Below are 20,030 nucleotides of genomic sequence, written 5' to 3'. Positions count from 1 at the left end.
ATTAATAAAGAAAAAGATATTTTACGGAGTCAAAACTCAGTATCGCAGATACTACTTTCCCCAGAATTTTGTATCAATCAGCTGCGGACAGAATCGTTCCACGTACATTTCGTACGTGCACCTCCAACCGAACTCCCCGCGATGTTTCATTCGCGAGACGCGTCAAAGAGTGTTGGGGAAACGTTGAACTTGGTCGGCTGGTGCGAGCGAGAAAGTTCGAGCTGTTCGATCTACTCTAATAGTTTCGAACTATTCGCGAAATATCGGCATATCATTATCAGGAAGTTACGTCCAAACAACAAACAACATCAAGATGGATCCAGAAAAGGAAGAGGAAGACCTCGTCTCATCGTCGGACAGGGGTCGCTTGCTTTTATCGAATGATCGTCAGACAGAAAGAGAGAAGGATTCAGGAAAGAGACGAGAGGAAAGAGAGAGAAGAACGGATAATAAAGATGACATTGCATCTCTAGCTGCGGCATCTGCCCTAGGAAAAGATGGAACAGCTGTATCCGAAGGAGGTAAAGCGGGCAGACAGAGGAAGAAGGGAAAGGAGAGGAAGAAAATAAGGAATGAAGAAAACGGCGAGAAGGAGATACGGATAGCCGGATAGAGAAGAAAAGGGAGGGAAAAAGGGAGAGAAGGGTCTAGCCCGCGATGGGCTCCGACTCCGAAGTGGATAAAGAGAGAAATATGGACAGCCATCGGCGAGGAGAAAAAGACAGACAGGGCGGGGAGCGAGAGAAAGGGGGAGGAAAGGGGGCTGCGTTGGGGAAAGGGGGCGATAAAGGGGCATGGTGGAAGGAGCTGGCAACGCCGCCCGGTCGATAGAGAGGAGTGAGATCTGCGAGGTGCGGCAACGTCGCGAGGCGTCTGCTTTAATGCAGCGGTTCTCATCCCGTTCTCGAGAGAATTGCGAGAGAGAATTATTATTTTTCTTATCAAATTTAATAGATTGCGAGAAAACACGGTTGCTTCCGGAATTACAATTGCAACGCGCGAAAAGAGTTTAACTGGTAGAACGAAAAATGTAAGCTAATCAACCAACAGTCGAATCATTTTGATAGAATAATAGATCAGGTCCAGAAGAGACAAAAGAAAAGAATGCTAGATTGGCTGATTTTTTGCTCAAGTTTTACTGCTTGAGTTATTTTGTAATTTTTTTGGCTCTTATCAAATCTCCCATCAACAATTATCTTAACAATTCATCTCAACAAAAATTATAAACAATTTTCTAAACAATTTTTTATTCAAATAATTTATAAAGAACCATAAAATGATGTAAAGCAATAATATCTGACATTTTGTTCGTAAATCGTGCAGATTATTTGCGTTGTGCATCTTTGACGAAAATTTCGATTTATCTCAACGTAATTAGTGATCAAAATTGCAATTTAATTATTAATTTTGCTCGAGAAGAATTTTAAACATCAAATAAACTTATCTTTAGCTCTCAAAAATTAATTAATTTCGATTTTTCCATCTCGTTTTCGCACTTTATCGGTTGTAGTCACACCCCACAATAAGAAGGCTATATTTTTAATAGTACATAAAAAAAAGAAGAGATTGCTATTATATATATATAAATCTCTCTTCATTCTATTACATATTAGAATTAAAAATATAAAAAAAAAATTTTAATGTTAAAAAATAAAGATTATAAATTACAATTGTAATTAAATATTAAAGTATTACTTTATTATCATTTTCAGTAAAGTTTAATTTTGATAGGCTTCAGCAGAATCCAGATTTAAAATTTATCAAGAAACACACGTCTAAATAAAGCTAAGAAAATTAAAAGTTACGAAAGAAGATATAATACAAACTCTGTCGACTCTTCTTCCGTGAAGAATTTCGAAAATTACCTCAAATTTCACAAGTATACCAAAATAAATATTTGCTGCACGTCCTGAAAGATCTCAAACTTTTTTTCACATTCCTGGATTTATTTTTCGAAGCCACATGTTGCGGCCACTAAGTCATGTAAAAAAAAATCAACTTTTGAAGCTGTGAAGCTTCGAACAAGCTCGAAGACGTAGGGATATTCTGGGAAACCGATCGGGCCGCGATCTATTGGGGTTTGCGAGTTTCTCGAACCGAGATCTTTTTTGCCGGACCGGTTTGCGAATCGCGGTTCGAATTTTTCCGCGCGCGGAGAGAAACGATAGCGAGCGCGAAAAAGGCAGCGCTCAGGCCTGACGGCGATGTGCGCAATAATTTGTTTTAAACGAATTGAGCGAGGATAATAATAAAAAAAAGAAGTACTTGTAGAGAGAAAGAGAGAGAGAGAGAGAGAGATTCCCCTCACAAAGGGACACGCCTCGCGGCTTTGAAGGCAATCTGTTTTACACAGCTGGCCCGATATCTCGTTTTGCGCGAAATGGCTAAATTACACGTGACGTAAATTGGCACGCGGCTTTGAGTCCCAAATATTCGGAATACGGAATATTTTTTGTATAGTAATGGTAATTTAAACCCGATAATATTTGTGGATTTTTAGGTAAAGACTCAAGCTATTAATGTTTCCTTCTCTGTCAAATTTTTTTAATATTTAAATAATAAGAAAAGAGATATAAATCTTTCAATTAAAGATTAACTTTAAACTGCTAGCAAAAAACTTTTTTTTTTTTACAAAATTGTCCTCATGTATATATATGTATATATATATCTTAATAATATGCGTTAAAAACTGCTTATGTTTAAAACTTTACGTCCATGTAATTCACCTCAGGTGCGAGCGATTTAATGATAAAGATGATTAAAATTTCTCTTTATAATCTAAAAATTATTTTGATATATAATTTATTGTGAAAATACTTCAGTATGAAAAAAATTCAAGTATAACATATCTTATAAATTTATAAACAATGAATTATATATTTATAACAATATCATATATTTTTAACTACACTTTTTATATAAAAGTATTTAAAATCATGTTAATAATGTAAAAAAAAAAAAAAATATTTCAACTAAAAAAAAAATTAAAAGGTAACACACCTCCGATTTTATCGTTACTTAAATATGTTGCAGAGGAGATTCTTCTGAGTAATTCCTCCTAATATATATATTTTAAAAATTATCGTAAATATATTTTACCGCAAATAATAAAAAATATCGTGTAATTAATGTCAAGATATATATCGCGAATAGGTACAAATTATTTTCCTACTCAAATTGTTTTCATTTCTATGAAACATCCTTCATCCAGTGTTTAGTGCGCGCAACTATATAATTACCGTAATACGTATAGTCATTCAGGACACATTTTACCTCCCTTCCACTGCAAAATAAATAATTTATGAATGAGAAATGGCCGACTGTCGGCACCTCGGGAAACGCGTGGTTGAAAAGGGGAGACAAACGCCATGCACGATGCATGTCCTGTATGCAGGAAACACATAATTCTGAATAAGCTTCGCAAGTGTTCGCGGTAAAAAACAAAAAGGCGTTTCGACATCCTCAACGTATGAAATTTTTTTTTTTTAATAAAAAATATCGATCTGTCATTTTAATAAGCCTGTAAAAATTATGTATGCGCAGAAACGGTATTCCGGGAAATTCGCCAAGAGCCATCGCAAGCATTACGATCATTACACGCTACAGAAAAATAAGATGAGGTCAAAGAGAAAAACTAAATAATTAATTTCGATGCAATTCTATTTCGTCGAGCGGATATTTTATATCTTTAATGGAGACAAACTCGAGCGCGCGATACCGATATCGAGGTTCTGTTTCCGTTCCTAAAATTCGCCGCACGTTGCCGCTGTTGGTATCAACTCTCCCGGAAGAAGTCGACGGGAATGCCAGCAACGCGACATCGCAAAGACGCTGAAGAGATTCGGACCGACGCTTAAATTAAATCCAACATCGCAACGCGTCGTGTCGTCGAAAGCTCTCTCTCTCTCTCTTTCGAGCTCTTTTTTCCACACACACGTTCGTAATTCTCTTTTATTGGATAGTTTTTGATGGCTCTTGTAACCCAGGAAAGTCCCGGGAAATCCAAGGATTTTTATCGCCGTGTATGTCGGGAAAGAGAAAGAGAGAGAGAGAGAGAGAGAGAGAGAGAGAGAGAGAAACAGAGAAAGATATCCGAGGAGACGCTGAGCTGTAACAACGCGCCATCTTTTTTTGCTCTGGAAAAATCGTCTTTGAAAACTTTTCGCCCCCTCGTTGTTCTTTCGCGAGCCCTTTCCATCCCCGCGATCGTTCGTCAGGATTTTCGGAGTACAAGCGAGACGAAGGAATCCCACCCTTTCGCGAAAGCTCACGATGATTCGTGACAACGTACGGGTGATTTTTCTCATCGGTACGAATTGTACGGACTTGTTTCCGACAAAGAGAGATCATTGCGCATCTCATTTACGATATAAATCGCGATAGACATGAAAACGCGATTTAATTTTGAAAATTTCGTGTGTAATTAATTAATTCTCATCGCATATTAAATAAATATTGTACGCTTTTTTTTTTCAACAGTTTATGCAAAATTTTGTATATTTCCATTGACAGAGATTTCATAAAATCTTCGATTATATTGACAAACAACGCGTACACAGCACGTGAAAAATTATTACTTAAAAATATTTTGCAGTAAAAGTGCAAAGATGTGCAAGAATCACATTAATTTGTAAAAATGCCAGACAAACTTCGCTTGACATTATAATGGAAAATTGCACACATACGTGACATATAAATAATATATAATTTCAATAGGCAAATGAATGTATAAAATAAAAATAAAAACCTTTAGTTCATACAGTATCGTTTTAAATCTCGTTAGCCTAATAAATCACACGTTGCACCTGCAAGCGTGAAAATAGTAGATAAATTGTCCTGCAATTAAAGCTCCTTCACTTTTAATAAAAGCCATCTGGGGAGAAGAAGGTCGTCCATTTTTTTTTTTTTAACGGCGTCTCTAATGAATTTCTAATCGCAAAATAATAATGCACGATCGACGTAATTTTGCGCGCCACGGAATTCAATGAAAATTGCAAATATTAATTGTTGTGCAACGATCTCGGCTGCGCGATCGAGAAAGTCCGCTTCCTTCTCGTGACGGCTTTTCCCTGCCTCTCTTTCTCTCCTCGCCGACTCTGATGTTTCTCGTCTCTGAATTAATAACGCGCACTAAACTAGTTCACGCGGAACGCTAAGATATAATATAATGACATCAGATAGGCATGTTTTATTGCGCCTAGAAAACGTAGTACAGATGGTGCAAAAAAAAAAAAATAAATAATAATAATAATAATAATAATAATAATAATAATAATAATAATCTGACCACGGTTTGCTACAGAACAATCTGATTTCTACAATGAAGTAGATACGTCTTCTGATCGCGGATTAACACGTGACTATCTGTCAAAGCGAGAAGACGAGAAATTATTCTGCTTGCTAAAAAGATAAAAAATAAATAATCTGTCTCTCTTTATGTCGAGTTTACCGAGTATATCGTTTCTCTTCCCTCTCTTTTATCTGGATAAAATGTGAATCAATTTAGGGTAACGATAACGACTGCATATGTCTAAGTCTCATTGTACGAACGACAGATCGATGATGACAGTTACTTTCGTGAACATCGCAACTTCGTTGCAACGATGGCGTCGATATTTTCTCTCGAGAAGCACGATGGCATCCTCTCTTGAAGAAATAAATAAAAATTGGAGTTTCCAATTACTTCGATTTTTAACGCACGCAAAAAATTATGCGGGAGCATACGCAGTTTTTTCCAGATTTTATTTATAAATCTTTATAATAAAAATTTAAAAAGAGCTCTTATTTATTGTTAGCAAGAAGCGTCGATTAAAATGTATCCAAACACATGAGAGGAAGAGAGGAAGCAAAAAAAAAAAAAAATTATTCAGATATGTTATCTCAGTGAAAAGGAACATAAAGATAGATAATTCATTCTGTCATATGATTTCACAATCGCTCCCTTAATAATTATATGAAATTATAAAAATCAAGCGTTATTTTTCATTTTATTGTTAATAATGTCTCTTCACTTTATTTATCTATAGACCGTATTTATGCTTCGTTACAATTGTTTCTCGTTGCATCATCAACCTCGATCTTACAGCCTTGTCCTAGATCCAAATTATGTTTACATCACTAATCATTTACACGAATGTATTCGCACTGATTGATTAAACTGGAAACGCATCTCTCATTAAAAGTCGCAATTACTACTCGTTACACGCAATTGATTCATACTACAGTACCGTAGATAATTTTCTGAACCTGTTTCCGGCTTTACAATGGCGTGAAAGTAACGCGATTCTACTCGTAATGGAAAATTTTAAACTCTACGAAAATGAGCAGAAGATTTTTAAAATTAAAAAGAAACCAGTTTGCTACATTAATTTTTCCATTTCCATTTAAAATTAAAATAAAAATGTAGAATTATCGTTCATTTTTATTCATTTTCATGCTATATTTTACATTAAAAATATTAAATCTTCACACTTTTAAACATTTAAAAATTCTGTGTTTAAAATTTTTTTCAAAAATAGGAAGAAACAATAAATATCTATATTTTTATTTATTTTATTTTTATTGTAAAATATTATGAATAAAGACAGAAAAACAATATGTATATATATTTTTTTTTTATATTTTTTTTCTATTATTTATTGCCCGTAGTACAATGACAATGCATTAACTTTAATGAACGAATAAAAAAAGTATACATCGGCCAATAAATATTTTTTTGCTTCATATTTCATAGTAGTGTAACACAGTCAAAGATTTACGAGCGGTAATAACGTTATAAATCATGAATATTCTTGGTAGTCTCTCGTGAACGTAAAACGTTTCGATTTTTTGACTCTCGTGAAACCTTAAGAATGTATGAGTCGCGATAGAGGGTGGGCTAAAAGAAAACCTACAACTTTATTCAACCGCCATTTTATGTTTATGGAGTTTCGACAGTTGCAATTCAAAAATTAATAATATAAAAAATGATATTTTAAAAAATAATATATTTATAAGAATTAATAAAATAATATATTTATAAAAATAATATATTTATAAGAATTTTGAAACATTAAATAAATAATATTGAATTATGCAAATAATTAAAGTATCGGAAAATAATTTTTAATATCTTTATTTGTTAAAGAACGTAATTGCAATTAATATTTTTTTTCTATAATCAGAAAATTTTTGGACGTAAGTATATTTTGCAAGAAACAATTTATCGAAAGTTTTTCGATTATGCAATTTCCTATAAAAATTTCAAAGCAAACATAAAAATTAAACTAAAAATATTAAATGTTAGGTATTTAATATTTTTAATATTTTAATTTAATAAATATTAAATATTAAATATAAAATATTAAAAATATAAAATATTATAAAATTAAATTAAAATATTTTTTAAACTGAATAGAAAATTATGTTCAGATTTTGGAAAGATATTCAGAAGAGACGATAAAAAAAATAATTTAGAAAATTTTTACGTTCTTAATCTGTGACCGATAATTCTATGTGATGTGGGAATTCATCGACATTTCTTTTCCCGTGCCTCTATTGCGAGAATAATTGCAAACGATTAAAGAACATCGTGTTATTCGATGTTCCCAAAACATCTCGACGCAAAATGGGAAATCGCCATTCTCAGCCGCCGGAAGTGGCTCGCCCGCGCCAACGGTCAGCGGAAAAATCCTCCTCTTTCTCCCCAATGGGCGCGACTACGTTTTTACGAGCGATAGGCCTTTTTATTTCGAAGCCATAAAATGAGCCCCGCGGCGAATCGAAGATACGCGATGCTTCTGGGATTTGACGGGTAATCTCGCGCACGTAGATATATCTCCGGCCCATGAGATACACGTACATTTGCATTTTGCGACAAATATCCCTCGCGGATGATCGACCCTTATCTACTGCGACATGAGTTTTACATACATATGCGAGAGTCAATGTCGCATGTAAAATACATCTTTGATTTTCTCGAATGACCGAATAAAATTCTCGATATTCTCTTTTGCTCCGAATTTGTTGCGATAAAAAAAACAAAAAAAAAAAATCGTCATATACAAAGATATATAATAGACATATATGAATTTTAATATCTTCAATAATATGCGTATATCGAGACGAACGCGATATATATAATTGCATAATGGATATCTGATAACCGCGAACGCGAGGTGCACGCAATGTTGACTGCGCGATACACGTTAATCGGCGATTGCACTCTATTCTCCCTGCTATTGTAGGAACACCTGGCACGGTGTCAGATTTCGAGGCGAGGTGACGACGAAATGTTTCTATTTCCCTGTCGGACGAGGGTGCGCCCCATAATACGCAGGCACCGAGATACGGGCAATGAACTGATGCGTCGCGTGTCCAAAAAGCTTCACGACCGCACACGTTCCGCGTGGCATGTCTGTATCTATATTCGCACACACAGGCATAAAGATAGCCACAAAAAAAAATATAAATATATATTTTGATAAAAGCAAGAGATTTAATTCGAGATTTTAAACGCATCAGATTATCATACTCTGACATTTTAAATTGCGGAAAATTTTTATATTTATTAGTGTGTGGTGTTCAAGTATCATACTGCTAATTTGTTGCTCATTGGAATGTAAAAAGATTGACATTATTAATAATTAATAATTTTATAGAGCTCATTAGTTGAATAGATTTTGAAAAGCCACCACACGTTTATCCAAAAATATAAAGCCTCAACCCTTTAATTGCCCAGTACTAATTACACGCCTGAATGGAGGAACATCCTGATTTGAAGTAATCAAAGAGACCATTTGACAGATCGATGTCGAGAGCGTGACAGGCACGAGCAGACGACACGCCCGAGAATGGCAGGTCGCAGGTGAGAACCTCCGCTGTGTCTCGATGACAATCCCCAGGTCGACTCACCTTGTTTCCATACCAGAATCCACAAGGATGTCACGCTGGACGCCGTACGTGGGACGATGCTCCGTCGAGGGCGGTGGACGTGATCGCGACGCTCCCTCAAAGTATCGTGGACGCTGACGTGGATGTTGTTGCTGCTGATAGTGATGCTGTTGATGTTGCTGCTGCTGTTGCTGCTGCTGTTGATGATGATGATGATGATGATGATGGTGATGATGATGATGGACGATCGACGGATTAATCTGGATGCGGTGAATCGCGCCCGGTACTCTCCAGCAGAGCACATATGGGATCACAAAGTCGGGTTTGACCTGCACCAGCGGCAGCAGGCGATACTCGATCTCGCGCGGATTCAAGGATCGGCCACCTCCTCCTCCCGTACTCCCGCTCGTGGATCCGCGCACCAGAAGACGACCCTCTCCACGGAGGACGTTGTAGTTGCGCCAGCCAAGGTCACGGGGTAACATGTCACGAGGACATCCCTGCCAACCAAGGACTACCGGCACTTCCTTATGGGTCTCGTCATAGTGTCAAGGGTATCCCCCCACTGTTCCTCGCACCGGAAAGACTTTTGTCAACTGATAGGGCGAACTGTCATCAACGGTTACGATGGAATGTTCATGTCAAAGGAATGAGGCAGGAGCAACAAGGCTTCTCTGCCCAGAGAACGCGGTTATTAACGATTCCACGCGCAGTCGTTTAAATACACTCGGCAATCGATAGTCTTCGTGCACTCGTTGCCACTGAGATATACACAGGAACATCCGTGATACCGTCCTCCCTCTCTCTCTCTCTCTCTCTCTCTCCTTCTCTTTCTTCGTCGAAAGCAAACTTGGATTTATTATTATTATTATTTTTTAAATCGCGGGTTCAATCCAACGTGTTCGCTCGCGAATAATGCCGGGCGTACCAGACTCGGGCGAGACCGGACGACTCGGGAGCGTCATCCTCGAGCAGCGGGAAGCGCGTGTGCCCGCGGAGGAAATTCGGGATCACTGGGAGGACCGGCGGAGGAGGGCGGCGAGACAGGCGCCCGAGACACTCCCTTCTCGCGCAAGCGACAACACTCCGGACCTTAGCATCGACTTCCACGACCGGAGCCGAGAACGGGCGGAGGGAGAGCGAACGAGCCCAACGAACGAACGAACGAACGAACGGACGTGGAACGAAAGGCGAGAGAGGAACGCAGCCCCCAAGGATCCTCCGTGGCTGCGCGCCACGAATTTCAAAACCGGGCTGCGCGCGCAATTTATCTGCCACAGGGCTGTCTGAAAGGAAAGGCCGCGGGTGAGGTGTCGCAGGCGGGAGTGCGAGAATGTCGGGAATCGAAATGCGCATCATACTTTTCGATCGATATTGAGAACATTAAAGCGAAGAAGTTTGTACAGAGAGTGTCTATTCTTGTGAAAAAAATTCTCCCATCTTTCAGATGTACCTGCTCAAAATTCCAGGTAAAGAGAATATTTTTTTATAAATTTACTAAAATAAATCTTTTCATTGTACTATATTGTTTTTTAATATTTTTCATTCACAAAAAAAGTGCTAGATTTACAATTGAAAAAAAAAAAAGTTTTCGTTAAGATAACAATTTTTAATTGCATAACATTTTCATTTTTTATCACTAAAAGTTAAATTAAAAGCATAATATATACATAATTCACAAATTGATTTATTGCTTACTGCTTATAGTATAAGAATAAAATTATTAAGGAGAGGATTTTTTGAAAAATTTCCCGAGTCCCAATAAAATTTCATGAGAATTTCAAATTTTCCTTGTTTTTTCAGGGAATAATATATTAAAAAAAATGATAAATCAGTGACGTACCGTTAACTCTAAAAACACACTTCCTTAATTATTACAAATAATAACAGCTAATATGTAATAAGTAGCAGTATAATATTTAATTTTGTATTTCTTTAGTATATCAATTTCCTTTTAGATAAAATACTATCAAACTTAAATTTATAAAAAAATAAATGTTGTCAAAAATATTGATATATCATTTTATTTATGTATCGAAATTATTAGCCCCTCTATAAATCTCACAGCAATTATTTTATGCTATTAGAGCAAATCGAAGTATCGGGATGTTCAACAATGTCATGTTCTAGATTGTATTTAACAGCGCGAACAGTGAAGGTATCCAATGGCGTTTATTATTTATCATTGCGATTATAAGCAAATGATCACTATTGTATAAATTATGCTGGCAATTTAAAGGGAAAATACAAGTCGCGCCCGTCAGTGAACATTGGCAAAAGGTAGCTAATTTGCCATTTGAGAGATATATTTAGCTTGATCTTAGATAAAACTTAAACGCTCTATCGTCTGAGCGACAGGATAATTAAATGACTGTCTGTTTGAAAAGCCACCTTTCTCTCAAGAGACGATACGAACCGCGTACAACGAGTAGTAGACATCCACTTAGCGATGTCGAAATGTCAGAATTCAGCGATATCCATGACCGATAAAAGTTGCGTTGAAATTTCGTGAGAGCCATTCTAACGCGAGAGAGACTTTCAGTGAGATAGATGAAACGCGCACGCAAAAATAAGAAGCGGCAAACTTCTCTATTTTTATCATTTTTTTTTTTCATCATTGCCAATGACTTCACGCAAGTGCAATTGGTCCAAGATAAAATAATGCAATCTTTTCTTTTTTTCTTCTTTTTTTAAAGAATCTCCATTTTTGTCAATATATTTTATCTCTATTTTCAAAAATCCTCGATAAATCATAATTAAAATTAAATATTATCAAAATTGTTTGCCATGAAATATTTTATACATAATATTCAAAGATTTAGAAATTTATCATATGAAGAAAAAGAAGCTGAAAAAAAAAATTAAAAGCGATATGTTTATCAACGAACCTCGCGGTTTGATTTTTGATCAATCCGGTGTTCTTTTCGAGACTGATAGCACCGCTAAAGAGCACGAAACGCCTGCCACAAGATCTCGATTAATATCAGTTATGTGTGTCCGCACGATGCCCTGTTAGCTCGATATCTTTCCGTGCCGAATGACACTGCACCTGCACCTGCACCGCCGTGATCAAAACATTCGGAAATTCCGCAGGAGGAGAGAGACTAAATAGAGTCGCGAAGGTCGTTCGCACCTGCTTGCTCGGCGTCAACCCTTGCATGCCACGCAGGTGCATCGCGAATCAAGGTTGCCTCGGGTCTCAACAATTTATTTTTGCTCGTATTTTTTAAAATATTATACAAGAAGCACGCAGAGTTTCTTATTCAAAATTGTAGAGATATATTTTTCGTATCATAAATATAGTTTTTTTTTCAAAACGATTCAATTTAATTTTATTACTTTATTTCATTTTTTTTTATTTTATTATTTTATTATTCAATTTTCCAGTTTTTTTTCCGCATACAATTTCGCACAAAATATCTCATTTATATGCCTAAAGTTATAATCTCGGTCCAATTTACATTATGTAATAACGTTGATTGAACTCAAATGCGATTATCATGTTAGGTATCATAATATCGTGCCGTTAATCAGCCCCTGATAATATTAGAGGTACATCTGGTTTAATTAACCGCTTAATCGATTAACGTATTAATCAGGATAGAATTGCATCGTCCACATAACGCTGCGTTGTGATACTTGTCGAGTAATATTTATTTGTTTGTTTTCATCGGTTAATATACATACCCAACTTAAATATTGATGAATGCAATAGTCATTCGCATAATAATCGCGAATAATAATCATATCATTGAGCTGTTACACAAGATCCCCGATGGAATTAAACGCATCACGGTCGAATAAAGCAATGCATAAGCAATTAATTAATTTTTCGACATAATATAAAAATTCATTCGCAAGAAAAGAACATTTTTTATATTTTTTTTTGCAGCGCAACGATATTTAATGAGAATTTTTTTTACAATTAATTAATTTTTTTACAATTATTAAATATTTAAATAAAAATTCTCAACTTAAATTTTTTTTTAATTTTATGCATACTTCGCATAAAAATATAAATCTGCAAATATTCAATTGCACATAACTTTTAAAATAATTTTTTTTTTTAAATTTTTAAGTACTTGATAACATTGTATTAATATTGTAAAAAATTTTTACCGTCGTTGCGCTGCAAAAAAAAATCTAGAAAATATATTCATTTCTCGAGAATTCAAAGGAGTGTGTCCCCTTAAGGGCATAGTTTCTTTAATTTTTTTTCTCGGCGAAGAAACGCAGATCGAACATCACACAAGTATGCTGTTAAAATCAAGCTCGCCTGCAATTCTGTGGAAAATTGAAAATAATCACTTTCACGGCCTTTCATCTCGATTATAAATATTTTCCCATCCGACGATAAATAAACTTAGCGCGACCTGGCCTGGAAAAGGACCGACCTGGCTTATTATTCTCCGCGAAAACGAATAACCACCATATAATCATTCTCGATTTGAAACGAGGTTGACATATCACGTCTGTTCGGTGAGAAAGAAATTCTCCTTCGTTCTAAATCGCCGAGGATATATCAAGCGATGGTTAAAGATCCGCGTGCATTCTTCGGTCGCGTGGATATTAAATAAAAAAACAAGCGAGAGATCCTCCTTTCCAAGAAACATATCAAACTGACCTTCCTCGTCGTTCGTAAATCAATCAATCTTATTATTATTGCGAATCCTCAGACATGATAGATGTTTACCAGTGTGCTGATACGCCCAGCAAATATCACAGAATTAAATGTTTGTGGAACAATCAAATTATGAGATTATCATCTCGTGCGTTCACTTATATTATTTTTTTTATTTTTGCGATGCGAGAGTATATAATTTTTAATATAATAAATATATTTAATATGTAAAAAATATAAAACGCAAAATTCCAATTGTTTTTAATATTGATTTAGAAAAATAATTTTAATATAATATATTTTAATATAATTTTTAATTTTTAATATAATATATATATATATATATATAATATATTAATAAATATATTTAATAATTACATATTAAATATTATATTTACAAAAACATATATAATATAAAAAATTATAAATAAATATAAAAATTATAATTAAAAATAAAATATATATATAATATAAAAAAATTGCGTTCCACTAGTTATTCCGAACAAAAAGTCGTTACTCGGGGGGGAGTACAAGGAGCTCCGCGTTGACCTTCGTCGATGATCAGTAAGCCGATCGATCATTGCAAAAGATGGAGAGTATCTCCTTCACCCGATCAACGTTCGATCTCGCATAATTGCCGGTTATGGCAAGGACTAATTTGTAAGAAGATCGCGACGCCCGATAAACAAGTATACGAATCGAAGACGCTGGAATTAACACGTTCTTTTTCATACTGATTTCATTGTCGCGGAAAATGCACGCAATAAAAAAATATCTGTCGATATGCAACCGATAATGCGTCGTCGCGGCGATCATGAGACGATATAATTATTATATCGATAAATAATTTATGGCGGATTAATTTGCACGCACGATTCTTGCTCCTTGGCAGCATCAATCGATATCGGAGCGAATCAATTTTTCAATGACGGTAGCGTAATAGAGTTGTTGCGCGAATAATTTGTCAACAAGAGAGATGTTAAAACTCTGCGGAGTTTTCCTCGCGCTCGGTTAGCGGCATATGTTGACACCGAATCGTTTTACACTGATTACGTCATTGATAAATTGCGCGATACGTGGAGGTGGAAAAATAACGTTAAATAAATACAACGCGCGGAAGCGTTAAATAAAACAAAATTAATCCGTGCGCGAATGTGTGTGTGAATTTTTTCCTCGCGTCTCTCGATGTTTTCTACAAAATACAGCTAACGTTTCTAAAACCATGGACGCAAATAGCATTCAGATTATTGTATAAATCCATTGTTGTAACGAAGAAAGTTCGGCAAAAAAATACGGCTACGATTCGTACGGGCTTTCTATGAAATATATTGTTATCAATGCATAGAGCACCCTTCGCCTCTCACTCCTTACGTACACGAAAAAAATATTTCCAATTATATTCAACCAATTCATTTCATCCGCGTTGCAATTCATGCATTGTACGACGTATACATATATTGATAAAATCAATCGTATACATTTTTTTTGCAAAGAGGAAGTAACAAAAAAAACTCGCTTACGGATTAAAAACATTGGAAGTTCGCATCAACCTCGCAAATATAATGATGAAAAGATAAATTACGAGATGAAAAAAACACGCGCGAGAGATGTGAAGAAAGAAAATCGTAATGGGTATTTATTAGCTTGTGTGTATCATTTCTATTTTGTATAGATCCGAGTGATGATATTAACGTTAATTACCGTACCGTACATAGGATACGGATAGGCGTATGTAATTACGTACGGCACATGCTCAAATTTCGATCGGGTAGATAACGCGAATACATATACGTGCAGATGGAGAGCGTGATTTCTCTAAGCGGTCCCCGTGCATCGGAAACGCGTGCGCTCGATTCCGTGGTAACGACGAACGCCGGCTATACGATATAAATGTTCCATTACGCAGGCCCAATCTCCCTTTGCGACGTATAATGCACCGCCGGCCGAGGCGAAATTCAAGGGTACCATTACGTAGCCCGCGCCGTCAACGAACGCGTATCTCATGTCAAGTATATCGCCTTCCCTCCGATTTTCCCTTCGAGCGATTCTTTAAACAAAAAGAAAAAAAAAAAAAAAAATGAAAAAAATTATTACGAAAATTTTAAAGATACTTTCTCTGGAAGGCGCGTTTCGCAAAGTTGCTCCGTAATTACGGTAATCCCCGGCAGTTAACGGTCCGTATCGAGTATGTAGAGAGCGAGTGAGGTCGATTCTTTGAAAAGTTTTAGGTACTCAAGAGAGTATCCTCTGAATAAAAACTGTGGATTGTATCCGGCAGGAGGTAATATAACATTCGCGGAATATAATTATCACGCCTCGTTGCATTTGTCCGTGCTTGTTACAGGGCAGTTGTCGGGGTTATCTAATTGAAAAAAATTCCCTCATCTTTCAGGTATCTTTGTTCAAAATTCCAGGTAAAGAGAATATTTTATAAATTTTTTTAATACAATTTCCTAGAGTAAGTCTCCTTTATGGTTACGCGTTTTCTATAATACTTTTCACTCATACAGAGTCATTTAAATTTCAAGTGCTAGATTTACAAGTGTAGTGGAAAAAAAAAAAATAAATAGTTTTTCTTAGACTTTTAATTTAGATAACATTTTCATTTTTTATCAAAATTATCTAAAAATTAAAAAAAAGGACATGTACTCTATATACAATATTTTGTTAAGACATTGACTATATAAAAAGAGATAGATATATATTTAGAATTATTTATATTATTATATTAATTATAAATTAATTACAAATTAATTATTATATTAATTATATTTGAATTAATTACAAAAATTATAACAATTATAATAATTATAATAATTATTATATTTTAATAATGCACTACTTGATTTATTCGTGGATTGTTTATTGCTTACAGTATCAGTATAAAATTATCAAACAATTTTTAAAACAATTTTCCGAGTTCCAATAAAATTCCACGAAAATTCCTTGATTTCTCCAGATACTAAAATAATTCCATTTTCAATGTTTCCATATTTTTCCTCGAAATAGACACCCTGCTTATTAATCACGTTGCACGATTATGCATAAATTTTATTTCAGATCGCTTAGAGGATATAATCCGATATTATTACTATAATTTTGTTGAGAATAAAATATGTACATCGAGATCTCGTATTACGCGATGAGGCTACTTGCGAAACCGCGAGCATTGCTTTGTCAGACGTATCGCCGTGTGGAAGAAGAAAAGAGAAGGAAAAATAATTGTGTACGAAGGATAAATAAAAAATCGCCGTTCGCTCAAAACGACCTCGGGATTTGCGGCGCAAGCGTGAGCGCGAATAGCAAGAGGCGAGGGATGCGAGAAATCTGCATGCCCGTCGTTGCGCCCGAAACGTGATGTCCTTACGAAACGGCAATCGTCGTCCTTGTCTGACATCGGAAACGGCACGCGAGGTGAAATTTGCTGATAAACACGCGCGTGCAGCCTGCGTGTATTGTGGAATACAAAAAGTGTGTCGCGCGGAAATACGACGCCTCGGACATTGCACGATTTCGATTATTAAATTTCGCCCCATTTCCACGAAGCATTTTAATATCGAAACACGTGTCGTTATGTGAGGTCGAATTTGAATCGTCCTTTGTGTTTCGCGAGTCCCGAGTTTCCTTCAATGATGAGGTATATTCGTGACGTTATATCGTCGTCAAGATTACGTCGATCTCGGTTAACGTGAAATTCCATGGACGAGTATATCGATATATGACGTTTGTCAAATATAATCATTGACGTTAAGCTATCTCTTCTCTTCGCTTACATGTTTGAAAATTATAGATAGCGTTTTTCATAACACGATGTCGGGACACAATATCAGCAACATCGTTAAATTAGATTTGCAACAATTTGCGTCCATGTCTTATTAAAGTAAAGTAAGTTCAGCATGCTATTTTACTCTTTATTGAGCACTATATAATATTAAGATTGCTTTGGAAAATTCACAATTCGCGACAAAATTAACAGAAATTAATATTAACATTAATATTAATAAAATTAATATTAATATTAAGATTAATATTAATAATTTTATATGCAGTTTATTTTATGCATTGTTTTATGTAAGTACTCTGATATATCTTCTATGTATTATAATTATAATTATAGATCGTGTAAAGTGGGCTTAATATTGTAAATCGAATTTTATAAAATTTGTATTAGAGTTTATCTACTCAAATCTTGTAAAATAATTCTTTGAGAATTTCCAGGTGTTTTTATTCTAAATTATATTGCAGATAAAATCGAAGAATTTGTAGAGATGCAATTTTTAAAAATAATATTTGTTTAAAATTTTGTACATTTTCTAGTGTTTTTTGTTCATATAATGAAAAAATAAACAAGTGCAAATCACTTGAAATGTTATATTTGAAAATGTACTCAACTGAATTGAACTGGTTTCTTATAAGATAAACATTTTTTATTTTTGCATATTTTCATTTTCTTATCATTAGAAATTATAATAATGAATGTGTGTTGCAAATAGTATTTTGCTAAGACATTAAATATATACACAAAAAGAGAAATATATATTTAAACATTAAAAAAAAAAAAAAAAAAAAAAAAATATTTTTGAAAAATTCTTCAAATCCCAATAAAATCCCAAGGAAATACCCCCACTTTCTTACATGAAAAAGAAATCCCTGAGAAATCCAGGGGAACAAACACCCTGAGAGCATGCACATGGGTTATGGCCAATACACTCGTCGACAAAAATTCGACAAAACTCATGGGTTTCAATAGACGCATACGCTCGTTAAAACTTTCGAAAAATTAAGCACTGAAGCGTCGAGCTCGAAATTTTTCGTCCAGGGGCACGAGCCGACGGCCCTGGGGGCGCCGGGTCCTCCTCTCCCGCGCCCCCTTCTCCACTCCTCAACCCCTTCCTCTTCCACCCCCACCCTCTCCATGGCACACCGTCAAGGGCGACTAGCATCACGGAAAGAACCCTCGCACGACCATTGGCTCCTGGGCTCGCATGCGCGTCGCTGGAAAGAGTATCATCCCCTATCGATCCGTCGCGCGTCGACGTCGACAACGACGACGACTGCTGGGGGCCTCCTCCACCCTTTCCCCCCCCACCCTTCTCGCTCCCCCACTCCCCGTTCCCGATTCGTGCGCCCTCGTTCCCTTTTGCGCACCCGCGCACGCGAGATTGCCGACGATACGACGACATGAACCGCAACTGCGCCGCCGCTGCCGACGGCCTTCGTCGTGGTCGACGACGACGACGACGCCGACGAGGTGTGCGCGCCTCGTTTCCCGTGCTTAACCCTTAACCCATTAAAATCCACTGGTAGCTTTAATTGTTTCGCGTTTAGCACTTAATGGCTAATTACACAAACTCAGTTAGCGTGTTGTAAAAATCATTAAAATTTAATTTATTAAATGGCAAAGTTTTAAATATATTATATACATACATTAAACCCTCAAATAAGTTCCGTATTATATATTGCTCATTATACAAGCTCGAAAATATTGTTTATTATATTAGAGACAGAAAAATCGAAAATATTTTATAACCATGAGAATGAATTATTTTTTATTTTAAAATAAGATAGAAAATTTTATTCATTATCTAACTTAAAAATTATATATAATTTCTCCATTATGTAATGCAATGAAAAATAATGAAGTAAAATTTTTAATATAAAAAAATTTTTAATATAAAAAATAAAAATGTGGGACTTATTTGTCACTTATTGTACGGAGGATTTACTGGCTCGTAGAAAGCTCGTCATAATTTTTTTTATTATGTTATAGCAGTACTTGACGATACTTCCAGAATTATTTCAACATTTTCGAGGGACAGAGATGAACACTTATCACCAGTAGCTTTCTCTTGTTTTTATTGCACATGGAAATTATGTCTGCTTGGGCAGGCCTCGTTTAATGCGCGACAAGTTTCGAGACTTGTTCGGATTCCTCTTTCAAGGTAGGAAAGTAGAAAACGTAAAAGGGGCGATCCGCCATGGTTTGCGTTTTAGAGCTCGGAAATATGAGAAGAGTCGGCGCACTCGATATCGTAATCCACTTATATCGTGCATTAGAAACGCGTGTCTAACGCGATGTACGAAGTGCTTAACCGCGTGTTTTAAGTATCCCTGAAAATCTCGATGCAAAATATGGCTTCCTCGCTATCGCACACACGTGTTCCAGTTTGTTCGTAAAATTGCCATATAATACAGATTTTTCAATATTCATCTCTCGCACGCGTAATTTTTCAAAAAAAAAGCATCATCCGTTGCATAATTTCTACCGCCAAGAGAACTCGCGCATGTATTTATTTATTTTTTTTTTTATTGCGACGATTCATTGTAATTGTTGAAGTCTAATTACGATAATTTCAAGAATGTATTTAAAAAACGCTGTACTAAAAATATTACAGCTGTTCAAATAAAAGCTGGAATTTGTGCGCCTTTTAAAGCCGGCAGATTCAAGATAAAACGTTTTAAATGTACGTGCTTGCTAAAATAAAATTAGAATATGTTTTAATAGAAGGCGTGGAAAATTAATTCCTAAGATATTTTA

At 35.6% G+C, this 20,030-nt stretch overlaps 1 protein-coding gene and 1 long non-coding RNA gene across 2 annotated transcripts in view; both read right to left on the bottom strand.

The window, feature by feature from the left end:
• Positions 1 to 9,882, bottom strand: part of LOC126855386 (protein gustavus) — a 143,122-nt gene extending 133,240 nt beyond the window's left edge. The window contains exon 1 of the mRNA XM_050602995.1: positions 8,893 to 9,882. Within this exon, the coding sequence (XP_050458952.1) occupies positions 8,893 to 9,356 (464 nt within the window). The 5' untranslated portion in view covers positions 9,357 to 9,882. The remainder of the gene's footprint in view (positions 1 to 8,892) is intronic.
• The window catches only part of LOC126855406 (uncharacterized), a 151,314-nt gene extending 133,240 nt beyond the window's left edge, over positions 1 to 18,074 (bottom strand). Inside the window, exon 1 of the long non-coding RNA XR_007688229.1 lies at positions 18,039 to 18,074. This is a non-coding gene — a long non-coding RNA (uncharacterized LOC126855406). The remainder of the gene's footprint in view (positions 1 to 18,038) is intronic.
• Between the last annotated feature and the right edge of the window lie 1,956 nt (positions 18,075 to 20,030).

The sequence above is a fragment of the Cataglyphis hispanica genome, chromosome 16 (assembly GCF_021464435.1).
Source record: "Cataglyphis hispanica isolate Lineage 1 chromosome 16, ULB_Chis1_1.0, whole genome shotgun sequence".
Classification (NCBI taxonomy): domain Eukaryota; kingdom Metazoa; phylum Arthropoda; class Insecta; order Hymenoptera; family Formicidae; genus Cataglyphis; species Cataglyphis hispanica.
The sequence above is the reverse complement of the archived record's forward strand: the minus strand, read 5'-3'. Positions and strand labels throughout refer to the sequence as shown.